At 39.1% G+C, this 13,753-nt stretch overlaps 1 protein-coding gene across 1 annotated transcript in view; it reads left to right on the forward strand.

The window, feature by feature from the left end:
* The first annotated feature begins 4,904 nt into the window (after positions 1 to 4,904).
* Positions 4,905 to 13,753, forward strand: part of LOC102500920 (albumin superfamily member 1) — a 44,926-nt gene continuing 36,077 nt past the window's right edge. Inside the window, exons 1-3 of the mRNA XM_006142978.2 lie at positions 4,905 to 5,001; positions 6,906 to 6,957; positions 7,329 to 7,470. Coding sequence (XP_006143040.1) covers positions 4,917 to 5,001; positions 6,906 to 6,957; positions 7,329 to 7,470 — 279 coding nt within the window. The 5' untranslated portion in view covers positions 4,905 to 4,916. The remainder of the gene's footprint in view (positions 5,002 to 6,905; positions 6,958 to 7,328; positions 7,471 to 13,753) is intronic.

Consider the following 13,753-nt stretch of genomic DNA (forward strand, 5'->3'; position numbering starts at 1 on the left):
TCCCAATGCACCCTAAAAGCACATCTGCAGTCACAGTTTCCTGCAAAATGGAGACAGGAGAATTGTGACATAGCAAGACTGTCAAAAACAAAAACAAAAAAAAAAAAAAAAAAGCAAGTCAAATGTATTTGCAGCTGACTTGATCTCCCTGGCTTTTCCCTTCTCATGCTTAAATCTTGAATGAAACCTGTTTCCGGATCGTCCCTCATAACAGTCCCCAAAACTGGTCCTGTACGATCTCTCTGGTTTGAGTCACTCATTATGGGATGACAATGCTGCATTCATGCTAGCACTTTTCTTCCTGTTCAAGTGGTTTCCTGAATAGCCAAAGGCACCCACTCTTATACCGTTCTGCCACTGCACACGATATCCAGCTTGGGGATTGGGTGGGCAGATGGGCCTCAGTAGCCCTGTTCTAAAGTACTTTTTTTACTTTTTAAAAATGTTTATTTCTCCTGAGGGAGTGAGAGAGAAAAAAGAAAAAAGTAAGAGAGAAAAAATTACTCTGAAAGAATTGTCACACCATGGTCCATCCCAGGCCCAGCTAGGCAGGCTCACAGGCACCCAATGTGCACAGGGAGAGCTCAGACAGGAACCCAGGGATGTGCCGTATGGGTCTAGCACCCCAGAAATTTCATCACCATGGCCCCAGTGGCTTCTTTCAGAGTCTTTCCCCTTCCCTTTCTTCCTTCTTTCTTTCTCTCTTTTTTCTATCATCAGAGGGCATATACACTCACTGGGCATACACACACACACACACACACACACACACACACACACACGAGGGGGGCGGGGGAGGGAGAAGCCCACCCCAATTAGGTGTGGTCACACTGCCAATGCTTCTCCATTTTGGCATCCTGTCCCAATTTTGGGTATGCACACATTTGTACCTAGTATGCTTTTCTTTTTCAATTTAAAAAACAAATTTTTTTTTGCCTTAGGGCATGTGTGCTCAGAGAGAGAGAGAGAGAGAGAGAGAGAGATCGTCCCCTGGGGGATGGCCACACTGCAATCCTTTCTTCCCTTAGGATCTTGGACTTGCACACACAGGCACCTGGTATAATTTTCAAGCCACTGAGCCTGGGACTCGAACCACAGTCAGTCATGTGGGAGTCCAGTGACATATCTGCTACACCATCTACTGGCCCCATCTGGCGTGCTTTTCAAGATGCCAGGGCTGGGATTGTGATTGGCCATGTGGGTGGAATTTAGTTTTCTTAACCAATAGCTAATGGGCTGACCCACTAAGAGTCTATTAAAAACAAACAAACAAACAAACAAACAAAAACCCCAAAATCTCTCTTTTTGCTCTATTGTCAAATGGTGGTATAGTGGTGAAATGTGACACTGTGAGGCAGGCCATGGGAAGGTTGCTGGTTCAAGTCCGAAGACTTCCCTAAGTACACTGGTCACTTGTGTGCCCATGATCTGACCTAGGCTGGCTGAAGCTGGAGGGTATATTGTGTCAGGAATGTTGTGTATTTGTCTTTCATCTCTTCTTCTTACTCATGGAATAAATAAACTTGAAAAAGAATTTCATTGAGATATAATTGACATATAAACTGAGAGCCTTGCTGTAGCACTTACATAAATAAAAGGTGATGTTTGTGATTTCAAAAAGGTAAGAAAAGATGGCCTCTCTCTTTCAGTCTATGTAAGACTCACAATGCAAACTTCAGGTACAAAGTGTTGCCTAGCTAGAGCAATGTTACAGAGTACCAGGAAAAGAGGCTGGACCTCAGCACAGGTGGGTTAACTAGGAAAGGTCAAATGTATTTATCGTTGACAGTTTAAAAAACATTTTTTAATACATGACTTTCTATCTCCCATGTTATAAAATTTCATATTCTTTTGATGCATAAAATATTATTTTCTTCCCAGCCAAGACCAATGTAGCAGCTGCCTATCTGTCCTGCCGTGAATTTCATTTCCTGAAAAGAACAAAGCCACACGATTCTTCTGTGACCTTCTCCTGACATCACACTGTAGCACCAAACAATAAACACAAAATTATAAAGTGATTTCTCAGACGGAGGTCAGGTCTAACCTGATCACGTGATTAAGTCATCATGATACATTCATCCTGCCTGCTGCTTTTGCTCATTGGCTAAACCTACCCTACTCCGTGGAAGTCAGAACTCTTCTGAACAGCCCCTTTGTGGGTAGAGCCCTCTTAGACCCTCCTCCTGCCACTACTGAAGAGAACATAGGTGTCTCGGGTGCACACCATTCTTACCCAGTGCAGACTCTACCTTCTAGTAAGGTTATGTTAAATGCCTTACAAAGTCTGTTATTCAGAGACAGGGAAGAGCAACTGGGGCCTCAGTGACGGAGAAAAGCGCCTCTGTGCTTCACTGCATGCTCAAATTCCTGCTACCCTGGAGCTGTAAAGTCATGGCAGGGATGTCAAAGGAGAGAGGAACTCAGGAAATGAAGATTGGTCATGGTCTTATGGTCAGATTATCCTGACTATTCTCTAAACATTTAGAGCTCAATGTCTGAAATGAAAGATAATGATCACTTAGCAGAAAATATACAGGCTATTCACCGAGTGCTTTTGGTATAGTGTTTACAGCACAGTCTTTGGGATTCTCTTTCATATATTCAACGAATATTCATTAGAATCCTACTATATGTCGGATGGTGTAGATTCAAGTGTGAGCCAAACAGCCATGCTTCTCATGTCTGGCTGAGTGGGGGTGAAGGAAGGTAAGCAAGCAAGCACATTTCAATGCTGTAGCTGCACAGACCTCTGCTTGTGTGGGCGTGCACATTGCACAGGCAGCCGTCCTACACACTCCCCCTAAGCTGAAGATGCAGAGTGAGAAAGAGGTAGGGGTGAGGGCTTCCAATTCCTACTGCCATCATCTTGCTGCAAGCTCTCGACACCTTCCTCACACTCCACAGCTTCCACTTCTTTGTGTAGGGTGGGATGATCATCACCTCGATGCTTCAGAGAAATGAATGAGTTTATATCTGAAGTACTCAACACATTGACCAGTAGTTGAGAAGCGTTTGTCCTTTTCCCATTTTCTTTAGACACTGACTTACCAATGAGATAACAAGGAAGAAATCTTACTTAAACAATAGATAATAGATTTATCAAACTGTAGTAGAAAAGAGCACAATTAGCTGAGTCAGTTTCATAATGAATCCTGTTGTACGCTTGATACTGTGCTAAGAGCAGCAGAAACAACTCAGGAAGTCGCAGCTCTCAGGAAGACACTAATACCCTGGAGGACGCAGCCATTTTCTACTGCCAGCAGAGAAACCCTGACTTAAAGCAGGTAACCCAGGTGATCTGATAAAGGAGGAAGAGGAGTGGTTTATCCAAAGGACACATTTTGCCTGTAGATGAGAGGGCTCAGAACCAGGGTAAGTCAGAGATTTCGCCAAAGGATTTGGCCTATCTTGATAATGGATACCTTTCTGATAGTAAGATTTCAAGAGAACGGCTCTAAGGATGCACAATGGAAAAGATTCTGAGCATTAGGAGTGCTTAGAAGATCCAAAAAGGAGGATGGAAACCCGTCAAAGACACCTCTTCCCTTGTTGACCTTGACTTTCTGTCACATAGAGCCATCTATAGTCTTTACTAGAAGCCAATGTGTCCCCAATCTAAATGTAAAAGAGTTTTTTTTTTTCTATGATTATTATTTTTTTTTGGAGAAATTTTTGCTACAGGGCATGTGCACTTGCCAGACAGACAGACAGACAGAAAGCGAGAAATCACCCCCGCTCCCCAGGGGGGATGGCCACACCGCAATCCCTTCTCCTCCATTCTCCTCTCAGGATTGTGGGCATGCACGCACATGCACCTGGCGTGAGTTTAAGCCACCGGGTCCAGTCCTCTAATCATGGTCGACTACATGGGAGTCCAGCGACATAACTATTACACCAACTGCTGGTCCCCAAATTTTTATTGTTGTTGTCTCTCAGGCAAGAATATCTCTCTCACTTATTCATCTTCTTTTTCTTTAGAAAACCAGAAATATTAATATTAAATATTAATTTAGAAAACCAGAATCAAGTAATGAACTATGAGCCATAGAGTTTATCTAGTCTAAACCATTCATTTAGAAATGAAGAATGTGAACAAAGAATAGTTAAACTACTAACCAATGATCTTCCCTTTCTAAAATTGTGAACTGTACACTCATTTTTGTGTGTGTGTGTGTGTGTGTGTGCATAATCAGTAATTACCTGTTTCCTGCCTTAGACCCAAGAACTCAGTGATAAGCAAAGCTGACAAAAGTTGAGCCACATTGGACATCAACTTTGAATACTAGCTCTTCAAGAGAGTGGTCTCTGAAATCAGACCTAAATTTTTTGCTGTGTCCATGAGTAAGTCTTAGTTTCTCATTCGAGGAACAGTGATATTGCTATCTACCTGAAAGTCATATAAGGTGCCAGGCCTAGATTCAACACTCAGTGAATAAGGTCCCATTCCCTTGGGTTTGCTCTCAGCTGTTCCTCTCTCAAGGAACAGGACAATCTGCCTTGCTCAGGAACCAGAGCCCTGACTACTTATTTGATCTGGGGTAGAGCCTGTTTTTCTTCTCCCTCGCCACTTTAGAACTTTGTACAGGTCAACAAACATTTCTAGGGGATGAGATATTGCAGATCAATATTTACCCAAAGTGTTTATCAATCACTTGGTTCCAAACCCTGTATGTTGCAATGTTGAAAAAGCAAGTAGGTTGATATGATTTGTTTTAAAATCCAGGATTCATTAATGAATGTAATCCATCACAATATTTCCTCATTGTCATGCATTTTTGTCAAGGTCATAGTGGCTTGGCAAAGTCATTTACCAGAATAAAGGTTAATTGTTAATAGTAGTTACTTGAAAAGAATATAAAGAAATTCTTCCTTTTCACCAATAGCATACCTTCCATAAAGGTTCTTCAGAAATAATGAAGACTGTTACGCTGATAACTTTCTTTGTTTTCTTCAGCTACATTAAATGTCAAACTTTTCAGAGAAGTTTACTAGATGCAGGTAGGTCATCCTATTTACAATCTGTACATCCCATGTGTAAAGAGAATGTAAGTAAGGCAAAGTGACTACTAAAATGTATATAGGAACGTTTATTTTTCTTAGTGGTCATCACTGTCAATACAGTTGTTGAAAATTGTTAATGATTAACCTGTGGAATGAATGCAGAAAGAAAGCTAATATATTGAGACAGCACACACAAGAATATGCCACTTTAGTTTAAATCCACTCTAGGTTAGAGAATGTTACATTTCCAACTTGTATTTGAAGCTAGATATGTGTTTGTAGGGCAATAATGTGAATAATAGCAGGAATAATGTTATGGGCTACATTATTCAGTACCTATGATGTGCTAATACCTCATACATACACTTTCATTTAATCCTAACAACCACCTAAGGTAGTAGAACTTATTCACATTTTACAGTTAGACAAACAGAAACTTGGAGAACTTGAGGTATTTTCCCAAAGTCCCATTAGTTATCAGAGCTAGAAGTTGAACCAGAATAGCTTGTCTCCAACACTTCCTTATTTTGATACAGTGGTTAACAATATAACGACAATAGTATTTTTATTTAAAAGAGCTGCTATGCTTTTTAGAAGACATTGGTATGAGAAGGAAGATATGGTTTTCAACAGAGAACATGTGTACACATATGGGGTGAGTGGAGGTGAGGAGCAAATCCAAGATGTGTGAGATGCTGTCTTCATATTTTATTCCCAGTGATTAACTTGGGTGTGTTAGTAACTTTTTAAAATTTATTTATTATTATTATTTTTTAAAATTATCACATGAGAGAGAGAAAGGGAAAGTGAGAAAGTAAGCTGCCAGGTCCACGACTCAAAATGCAGTTGGCCATGTGAGAGTTCAGCACCCCAACCACCATGCCATCTGCTGGCCCCAGGGTTGTTGGTAACTTCTAATATCAAGAGTTAAATAACCAAGTTATCTAATTCAGTTAATTCAGAAGTTCAACACAAGTACATGTAGCTTATTTGTAGACCAATGATAGGTTTCAGCTATACAATATATTTGACTGTAAATACGTCATTTCTAGAATTTACATACTAGTGAAAATATATTCTGATAAGCTGTTCTCATTTATTATGCTCAATTAGAAAAGATGCAGGAATTTATTAGTGAACAAAGATAGATCGTAGAATTGTGAAAGAATATTTTAATTTGGAAAATGTCCTCTTGTGCAAACATCTTTGACTGAGTTGCTATAGCCAGATAAAATAAACCAGGTAGTTTATAAACAACACACACTTATTTTTGATGGTTCTGGAGACTGGGAAGTATAAGATCAAGGTGTTGACAGATTTGGTACTTGTTAAGGGCCCTTATATAACGTATCTGGTGTGGACTCCTTTTCTAGTTCAGAGATAGTGTCCTTTCTCTGTGTCTTCCCAGGGTAGTAGGGATGAATGAGTTACCTTGGGCCTCTTTCATAAAAGTACTAGTCCTACTCATGAAGTCTCTGCCTCATAGCCCAATTACCTCCCCAAAGGCCCTACCTTCTAATATCATCACCTTAGGGGTTAAGATTTCAATATAATGGGGGCCAGTAGGTAGCAAGTGGTTAAGGCACTGGATTCCCACATGACTCATCATAGCTCAAGATTTGGACCTGGAGGCATGAAAATCATGCCAGGCATGTGTGTGTGTGTGTGTGCTCAAAATCCCAGGAAGGGAATGGAGGAGAAGGGATTGCAGCATGGCCATCCCCCCTGGGGAGTGATTTCTCACTTTCTTTCTGTCTCTCTCTACAAGTGTATGTGCCCTGTGGCAAAAACCTAAAGAAAAAAAAAATCAGGAAATCAGCGTATGAATTTGATTTGGGTGGGTGGGGAGGACACAACATCAGATCATAGCGACAAATAAATGATCTTTTTTTTTTTTCCAGCCATGCTGCATATTAATAGGCAGAATTACTTAGAGGAGAACTTAAGAGACCTGTGAGTTTTATTTATCAATATTCTTTTCTCAAAAATTTGAAATCATGAAGGGACCAGCAGTTAGTGTAATGGCTATGTTGCTGGACTCCCATGTAGTTGACCACAGTTCGCGTCCCAGACGCGGTGGCTTAAAACTCATACCGGGCGCGTGTGCATGCGTGCCCAAGATCCCGAGAGGAGAATGGAGGAGAAGGGATTGCAGCGTGGCCATCCCCTCTGGGGGGTGATTTCTCGCTTTCTATCTCTCTGTCTGTCTGGTGAGAGTACACGCACCCTGTATATTTGGGGAAACGGGATGGTGATATATAACGAAGAATGATGGAGGAATAGAATTTGATTGTATATTTAAAATTCACAAATGTTGTTTTCAGCACCAGCATTATGGTTGCTCAGTTTCTTCAGAAAGCAACTTACGAAGAAGTACAAACCATCGCTAAAGAGCTGCTAGATCTTACAGAGAAATGCAAGAACCTTCAGCCACATGAGTTACCCTCAGAATGTGCTCACCAATTGGTAGGTGGATCATGTTCTGCCTTTTTCTCTTTTTAAAACTAGATTGCAACCAACAGACATTGTTATGAAAGGGACTGGTTGAACGAGTAGGCAGGGGGTTGAAAGGCAAGGTGATGGAGCAGACTCACATCCAAGATGTAATATTTGAAATGTTGTAAACCTACATTGGATTAGTTTATCCTTGGGAGACCAGGCTCTGAGATCCTACCAGGCAAGATTCGGAATTATCAGCCAGATCACCAGTTTGTTAGTTACGCTGGTTGCTTTGTCTCTGTTGCTAGAATACTTATCTTTGTGTAAAGGATCCCAGGAAACCAAACTATTAATTTTTAAGAAGTTTCATAAAAAGTATGAAAAAGAAGAAGCGAATATATTATAGGTTTCTATTCCAAGTCAGCAGAAAGTCTTGGGAATTATTATTGTCTCATTATAAATTTTATCTACATTGTGATTAGCAAATTCCATGAAAATAGCAATTCTCTTGGAATGTTCTTGATAAACCCTAATCATTCTTACAACTTTCATAATTTTTGCTTCTGTTATTCTTATGCTAAATAATTTCATATACAAATGAGTAATTTTCTTCTTTATTATAGATTTTTAAAAAGTTATTTTATTTAGCTTTATTTATTCATGTATTTTTAAATTTGATCAGAAGGGGACAGAGTGAGAGAGAGAGGGAAAGTGAGAAAGCAAACAAACCGCCAGATCCAGGACTTGAACCACAGTCGGCCATGTGGGAGTCCAGCACCCTTAACCACCACGCCACCTGCCGGCCCCTATTTATAGTTTTTTTTACTCCATCTCCTTGTGGACTAAAGCCTACCTATATTTATTAGGCTCAGAATAAATATACAAAGTCATCAGTTTTATGAGAAATGAAGTACTTCTGCCAGTTGCCAGCCTCGCTTATTTAATAATGATTTCTATTTATTTTCATTTCAAAAGAGGGCCTCTTTTTACCCTTTTCCTCCAAATCTGAATGTACACGTCACTGAAGTTTATAGTATCCCACACATTTACTGCCACCCAAAGGTATTCAAGAACTAATTGTATTATTCATTTCCATTTGATACTGCATATGCATTGCTCCAGAGTTTACTTCTTAAAATACATTCCCATGGAAACCAAGGAAGAGCAATTAGGAAGCAAAACAAGCAAATTATCATCTATTTCTTGGTGGATATTTTTCATTAAAAATACATTTTCCTGGACATTTTTGGTTATGTTTAGTTTGGCAACTCTGAATTGTATGAAAGTGAAGCAATTATATACCACAAGGGAGAAAGATAAATTCTATTTCAGAATGTTGAACATTCTGAAAATTTGGACTTAGAAACCTAAAGGCTTTTGTTCAACAGAGGTATACCCAAGGACTATTGGATCCAAAGTTTAACATTATGCACTCAGATGCCATATATATATATATATATTAGGTTTATTGCCATAGGCATGTGTGCTTGCTGTAGAGAGACAGAGAGAGAAAAAAAGTGAGAAATCCCTCCTGAGGGCATGGTAACACCACAACCCCTTCTCCTTTCATGATTTTGGGCATGCATGTGCACAGTTTGGTATGATTTTCAAGCCACCAGATCTGGAGCTTGAACCATGGAGTCGACCATGTAGGAGTCCCACACCACAACCATCACATCACCTACTGGCCTGCAGATGCCTTTTATTTATTTATTTATTTTTGAAGAGGTTTTTGCTATAGGGCACGTGTGCTCGCCAGACAGACAGAGAGAGCCAGAGAGACAGAAAGCAAGAAATCACACCCCATGGGGGATGGCCACGCTGTAATCCCTTCTCCTCCATTCTCCTCTCAGGATCTTGGGCACACACGCACACGCGCCTGGTGTGAGTTTTAAGCCACTGGGTCTGGGGCATGAACCGCGGTCGACTATGTGGGAGTCCAGCAACATAGCCATTACGCTAACTGCTGGTCCCGAGATGCCTTTTTTTAATAGCAACTCCTTAACTTTCCTGTGGTTAGAAATGTAGACCACATTTGATTCATGTTCTAGTCCTTTATTATGTTGCTAAACAAAAATACCTGAGATTGAATGATTTATAAAGAGTAGAGGTTTCATTGGTTCATGATTCTGGTGGCTGGACAGTCTGAGAGCATGGGGTCAGCATCTGGCCAGTCTCTGGTCCTATGTTACAACATGGGTGACAGAAGCAGAAAGGTCAGTGCACATATACAAAGAGAGAGACAGAGACCTTTGAGCAACCATCTTCCTTTTATAACAACCTGCTCTTGTGAGGAATAACCTCTTCCACTGAGAGAAAAAGGTAGCTCCCTCTTGAGAGACAACATTAATCTGTTCATGAGCACGGTGTCTCCATGATCCAAATACTGCCCACTAGGCACCCACACCCACCTTCCGAGGTTTTTGACATTATACTGGGGACCAAGCTTCCAGTACATAAACTTTAAGGGGACAAACCACTAGTCAATTTATTGCACTTCCTCCCATTAAGTAAGCCACCGAGACTCCCAAAATTATAGTTTCCTTATCTGTCATATGGTGGGTTTTTTAACAGATGTATTGAGATACAATTCATATAACATGCAATTCATGCATTTAAAGTGTAAAATTCACTAGTTTTCAGTATATTCACAGATAATGTGCAACCCTGATGAAGTTCAGATTTAGAAAATTTTCACCAATTCAAAAATGATAACGGTAATACCCTTGATTTGATATCCTTTAGCTATTACTCTCATATCCTCTTTTCCCCTCCACTATGCCTAAGCAACCAATTTTCTACTGTCTGTCTCATTTAGCAGAATGTTTTCAAGATTTATAGCTTGTACCAATACTTTATTCTTTTTTACGACTAAACAATTTCCATTGCATGAAAACAGTTATGTATAACATTGTTAAAATGTTCTGAGAAATGTGTCATTAGTTGATTTTGTTATTGAGGGATCAGAGAGTTTAACAGACCTAGATGGTGCAGCCTACTACCCACCTAGGATATATGGTATAGCCTATTGCTTCTAGGTTGCAGACCAGTACAGCATATTACTATATTGGAAAATTTCCCTATATGTGAAAAATTTAAAGGACACTCAAACAAACAATGGGTAAAATAAGAAGGTGCAATCGATATTTTTTTTTTATACTTTGAAATACATTAAATATAGAAAGTGGAGAAGCTCTGATCACAATAATTCCCACGTCTTTCATGAGACCAGGTAGGTTTGTACAAGTTAAATGCCCAAAGAGACTCGATCACTTTGGGATAAAATAAAAAGAGAATTTAGTGATGATTCATTCTGTAGGATCATAGGAAAGCACATCAGACACTCAGACACTGCCACAGTCAACTCTTTATAGTAATCAGAAAGTATAAATTCATCCTCAGAAAGAGACAGGAAACAATCTCCGTTTTAGTAGGAGTCATATACTTAAAAACCTGACTTTTACCATTTCTAAATATTGATGAGACAAATTATTGGTTTTGGGAGAAAGTCATGACACATTTCTGCATAGAAAAAAAAAACACAGAAAAATACACCATGACTTTCCCTTCTCCACCCTGCTGGGACATTGGGTATGCATGCATATGCACTCAGTATGTTCTTCAGGCCACTGGGATTTGAACTACGTTACATGGGATTTGGTTGCCTTAATGACTGGGCCACAGAACTGGTCCCATAGGTGCATTTTCAATCTCAAACTCTGATTCTGTAATCCTACCTAGAGTGGATAGTTCCACAGCAAATGCATAGCCAAACTTAGGTTGGGTTTCCTGCTTGGTGTGGAAGTCTGTTGATAGTTGGGTACTGACAAATGGTTGGATACAGTCAGGAAAACATTAAGAGAAATGTAAGACATCAGCATTCAAGGAATGTGTTAAATAGTTCTAGTCATTTTATCAAGACAGGCTCAGACGACAGGATTAGGGCAGAGATCTGATGCCTAGATTTGTGATGATTTGATTTTAGATGGTAGACATGAAACTTTAGACCAGAGATGAATGAGGCAACAGGATGATTTGATATTGGGTAACCTAAAATCCTTTCATTTGCCCCAAAGGAGTCAGAACTACTCCAGAAATTACTGAGCCTTCAAGAAAGAATTAAGTGGCACTAGCCAAATAGGGAAAAAGAACTAAGGAACAGAGCACTGGGCAGAGCCCAACATGTCTGACGTTAAAGGACACCAGATTGGAACCAAAATGTGAACTTAGCTACCCACTTAATAAAGCATTGCACACTCTAGATGGGAATTAGAGAGTCAGTTTTGGGGTTGAACTTTCAAAGATTATAAAATCTAACCAGTAGTCAATGAATCTAACCTCTTCTTGAACATTTACAGTGAAAGTAGTATTAAGGAGTTATTGTATACAATAATTTCAATTTACAAGTGTATAACTATACATATAAGAATGATAAATAATGATCTAACTGCTTAATTAAATGAAATAAGCCAACAGCTTTACTTTATTCTCAATCAATGAAATATGAACCTATATTAATGCTAGAGAAAAAAAAATCATATTTTGGACTTATGAAAGAGTATTATATATAATACACACACACACACACACACACACACACACATATATATATATATATATATATATATATATATAACCATAGTTACTGAATTCTAATGAGTTATGAAAATTAAAATATGTAAAAAATTGAATTTTAAATGATGTAAGAAATTCTCAATAAAATTTTTATTGTCTAAAATTTTATTGTACTTCTGACTCTAGAAGTTGGGTACTAATTGTGATCCTTCTTTACCTTACAATAGGGATGTTCTACATTTTAATGACTCCAGTTATTAGAAAACTTCGTCTTATACTAAGTTAAATCTTGCCTTTGGAGGGTTGAAATTAGACTGGTTCATTTTGGATATCTTCTAACAGAACTAAGTTACTGTAGCACAAAAATGAACCTTTAATTTGGTATAGGACTCAATACAGAGCAGAATTATAGATGACTCTAGTGAAATTTCATTTTGACCAAGAATTTTGCCTTGACTTGGAAAGAAGTGGTACGTTGATAATATATCTTCTTTGCTCTGTTTCTGTAAGTTGAACTTGACAAACTCTATGGATACAGATACAGAAATTTTGACTGAACTTTCAGGGACAAGGTTTGGAGTCCCTTTGTGAGAATGAAGGAGGGGTTTCCTGTGAAGCACAGACCTGCTTTCCTAAGTCCTCAGCTGCTAATGGATCAGAGTCAGCCCTTGTATCTGACCTATTTCCCAGCTCCATGACTGGAGGACGATTCTTTTCCTTTATGACTTCTTAAAAAGAAAACGTAATAATTCAAGGACAGGCAAAGTTGTACCTTGGTAACAAATTACCTATCATTTCCATTGGCTTACTTAATGTAAGAGAAGTTTTATTTTTCATTCATGCTATCTGCCTAATGTAGATTGGGAGTCACTTAGTGACCGGATTGATAAAGACCTCATTCGATCTCTGCCTCCTTGATTCTGTGGCAAAAAGATAGGATGAGGGCAGATCATGCATCGTCTCTTAAGCTTTTATCAGTAAACCCACAATTTCTACCCCCCCATCACTAACCACAGCAAGTCACATGGCCATGTTTTACTTTTGAAGAGGTGGGAATGTACAATCCTGCCATATGTCTCGAATAAGAGGAGCTGGAAATATCTGGTAAAAACTCTAATAGCCACTACCTCAATTATACATCAACAAAAAAGGATTTCTTATTTTTAACCTAGAGAAAATATCACTGTAGGATTGCTCTACGCATTAATTGTTAGACAAGGTATCTTCTGATGCTTGGTTAGTGCTTCATATCTCCCACAAAATCTCTCACCTTTTATTTTGGAGACATTATTCTGTAACTGGATCTAGCCTCCAGAGAGCAGCAGGAAAAAGTTACGTATGGATATAATCCCTGACTCTAGAAACTTGTCACATTCTTTGCTGTGGTTTAGTGTCTCAGATTCTGTATAATTGAGGGACTTTTATGCAAATATTTTAAGTATTTGTTATGCAACATAATTTCTTTTTCAATTGCAAGGCACCAGTAGAAAACTTGACCATTGACTGGACTCCCAGGGTTGGTGCAATTTTGTCTTTAGTTGCATCCCAAGAGAAGTGGGAGGGAGTTAGGGCAGTTACAGGAATCCAGATTTATATATTACTCAAGGAACTAGGGGTGGAAGATTTTCTTTCTTATATCACTGTCTAAATTAGGTGGTTGTTTTAAGTGAACTCTTGAGGAGTCTGGCTCCTGCCTAAAAAAGCAATATGTGATTATTTTTTCCATGTTGGACCA

The sequence above is a fragment of the Tupaia chinensis genome, unplaced genomic scaffold (genome assembly GCF_000334495.1).
Source record: "Tupaia chinensis unplaced genomic scaffold, TupChi_1.0 Scaffold000086_1, whole genome shotgun sequence".
Classification (NCBI taxonomy): domain Eukaryota; kingdom Metazoa; phylum Chordata; class Mammalia; order Scandentia; family Tupaiidae; genus Tupaia; species Tupaia belangeri.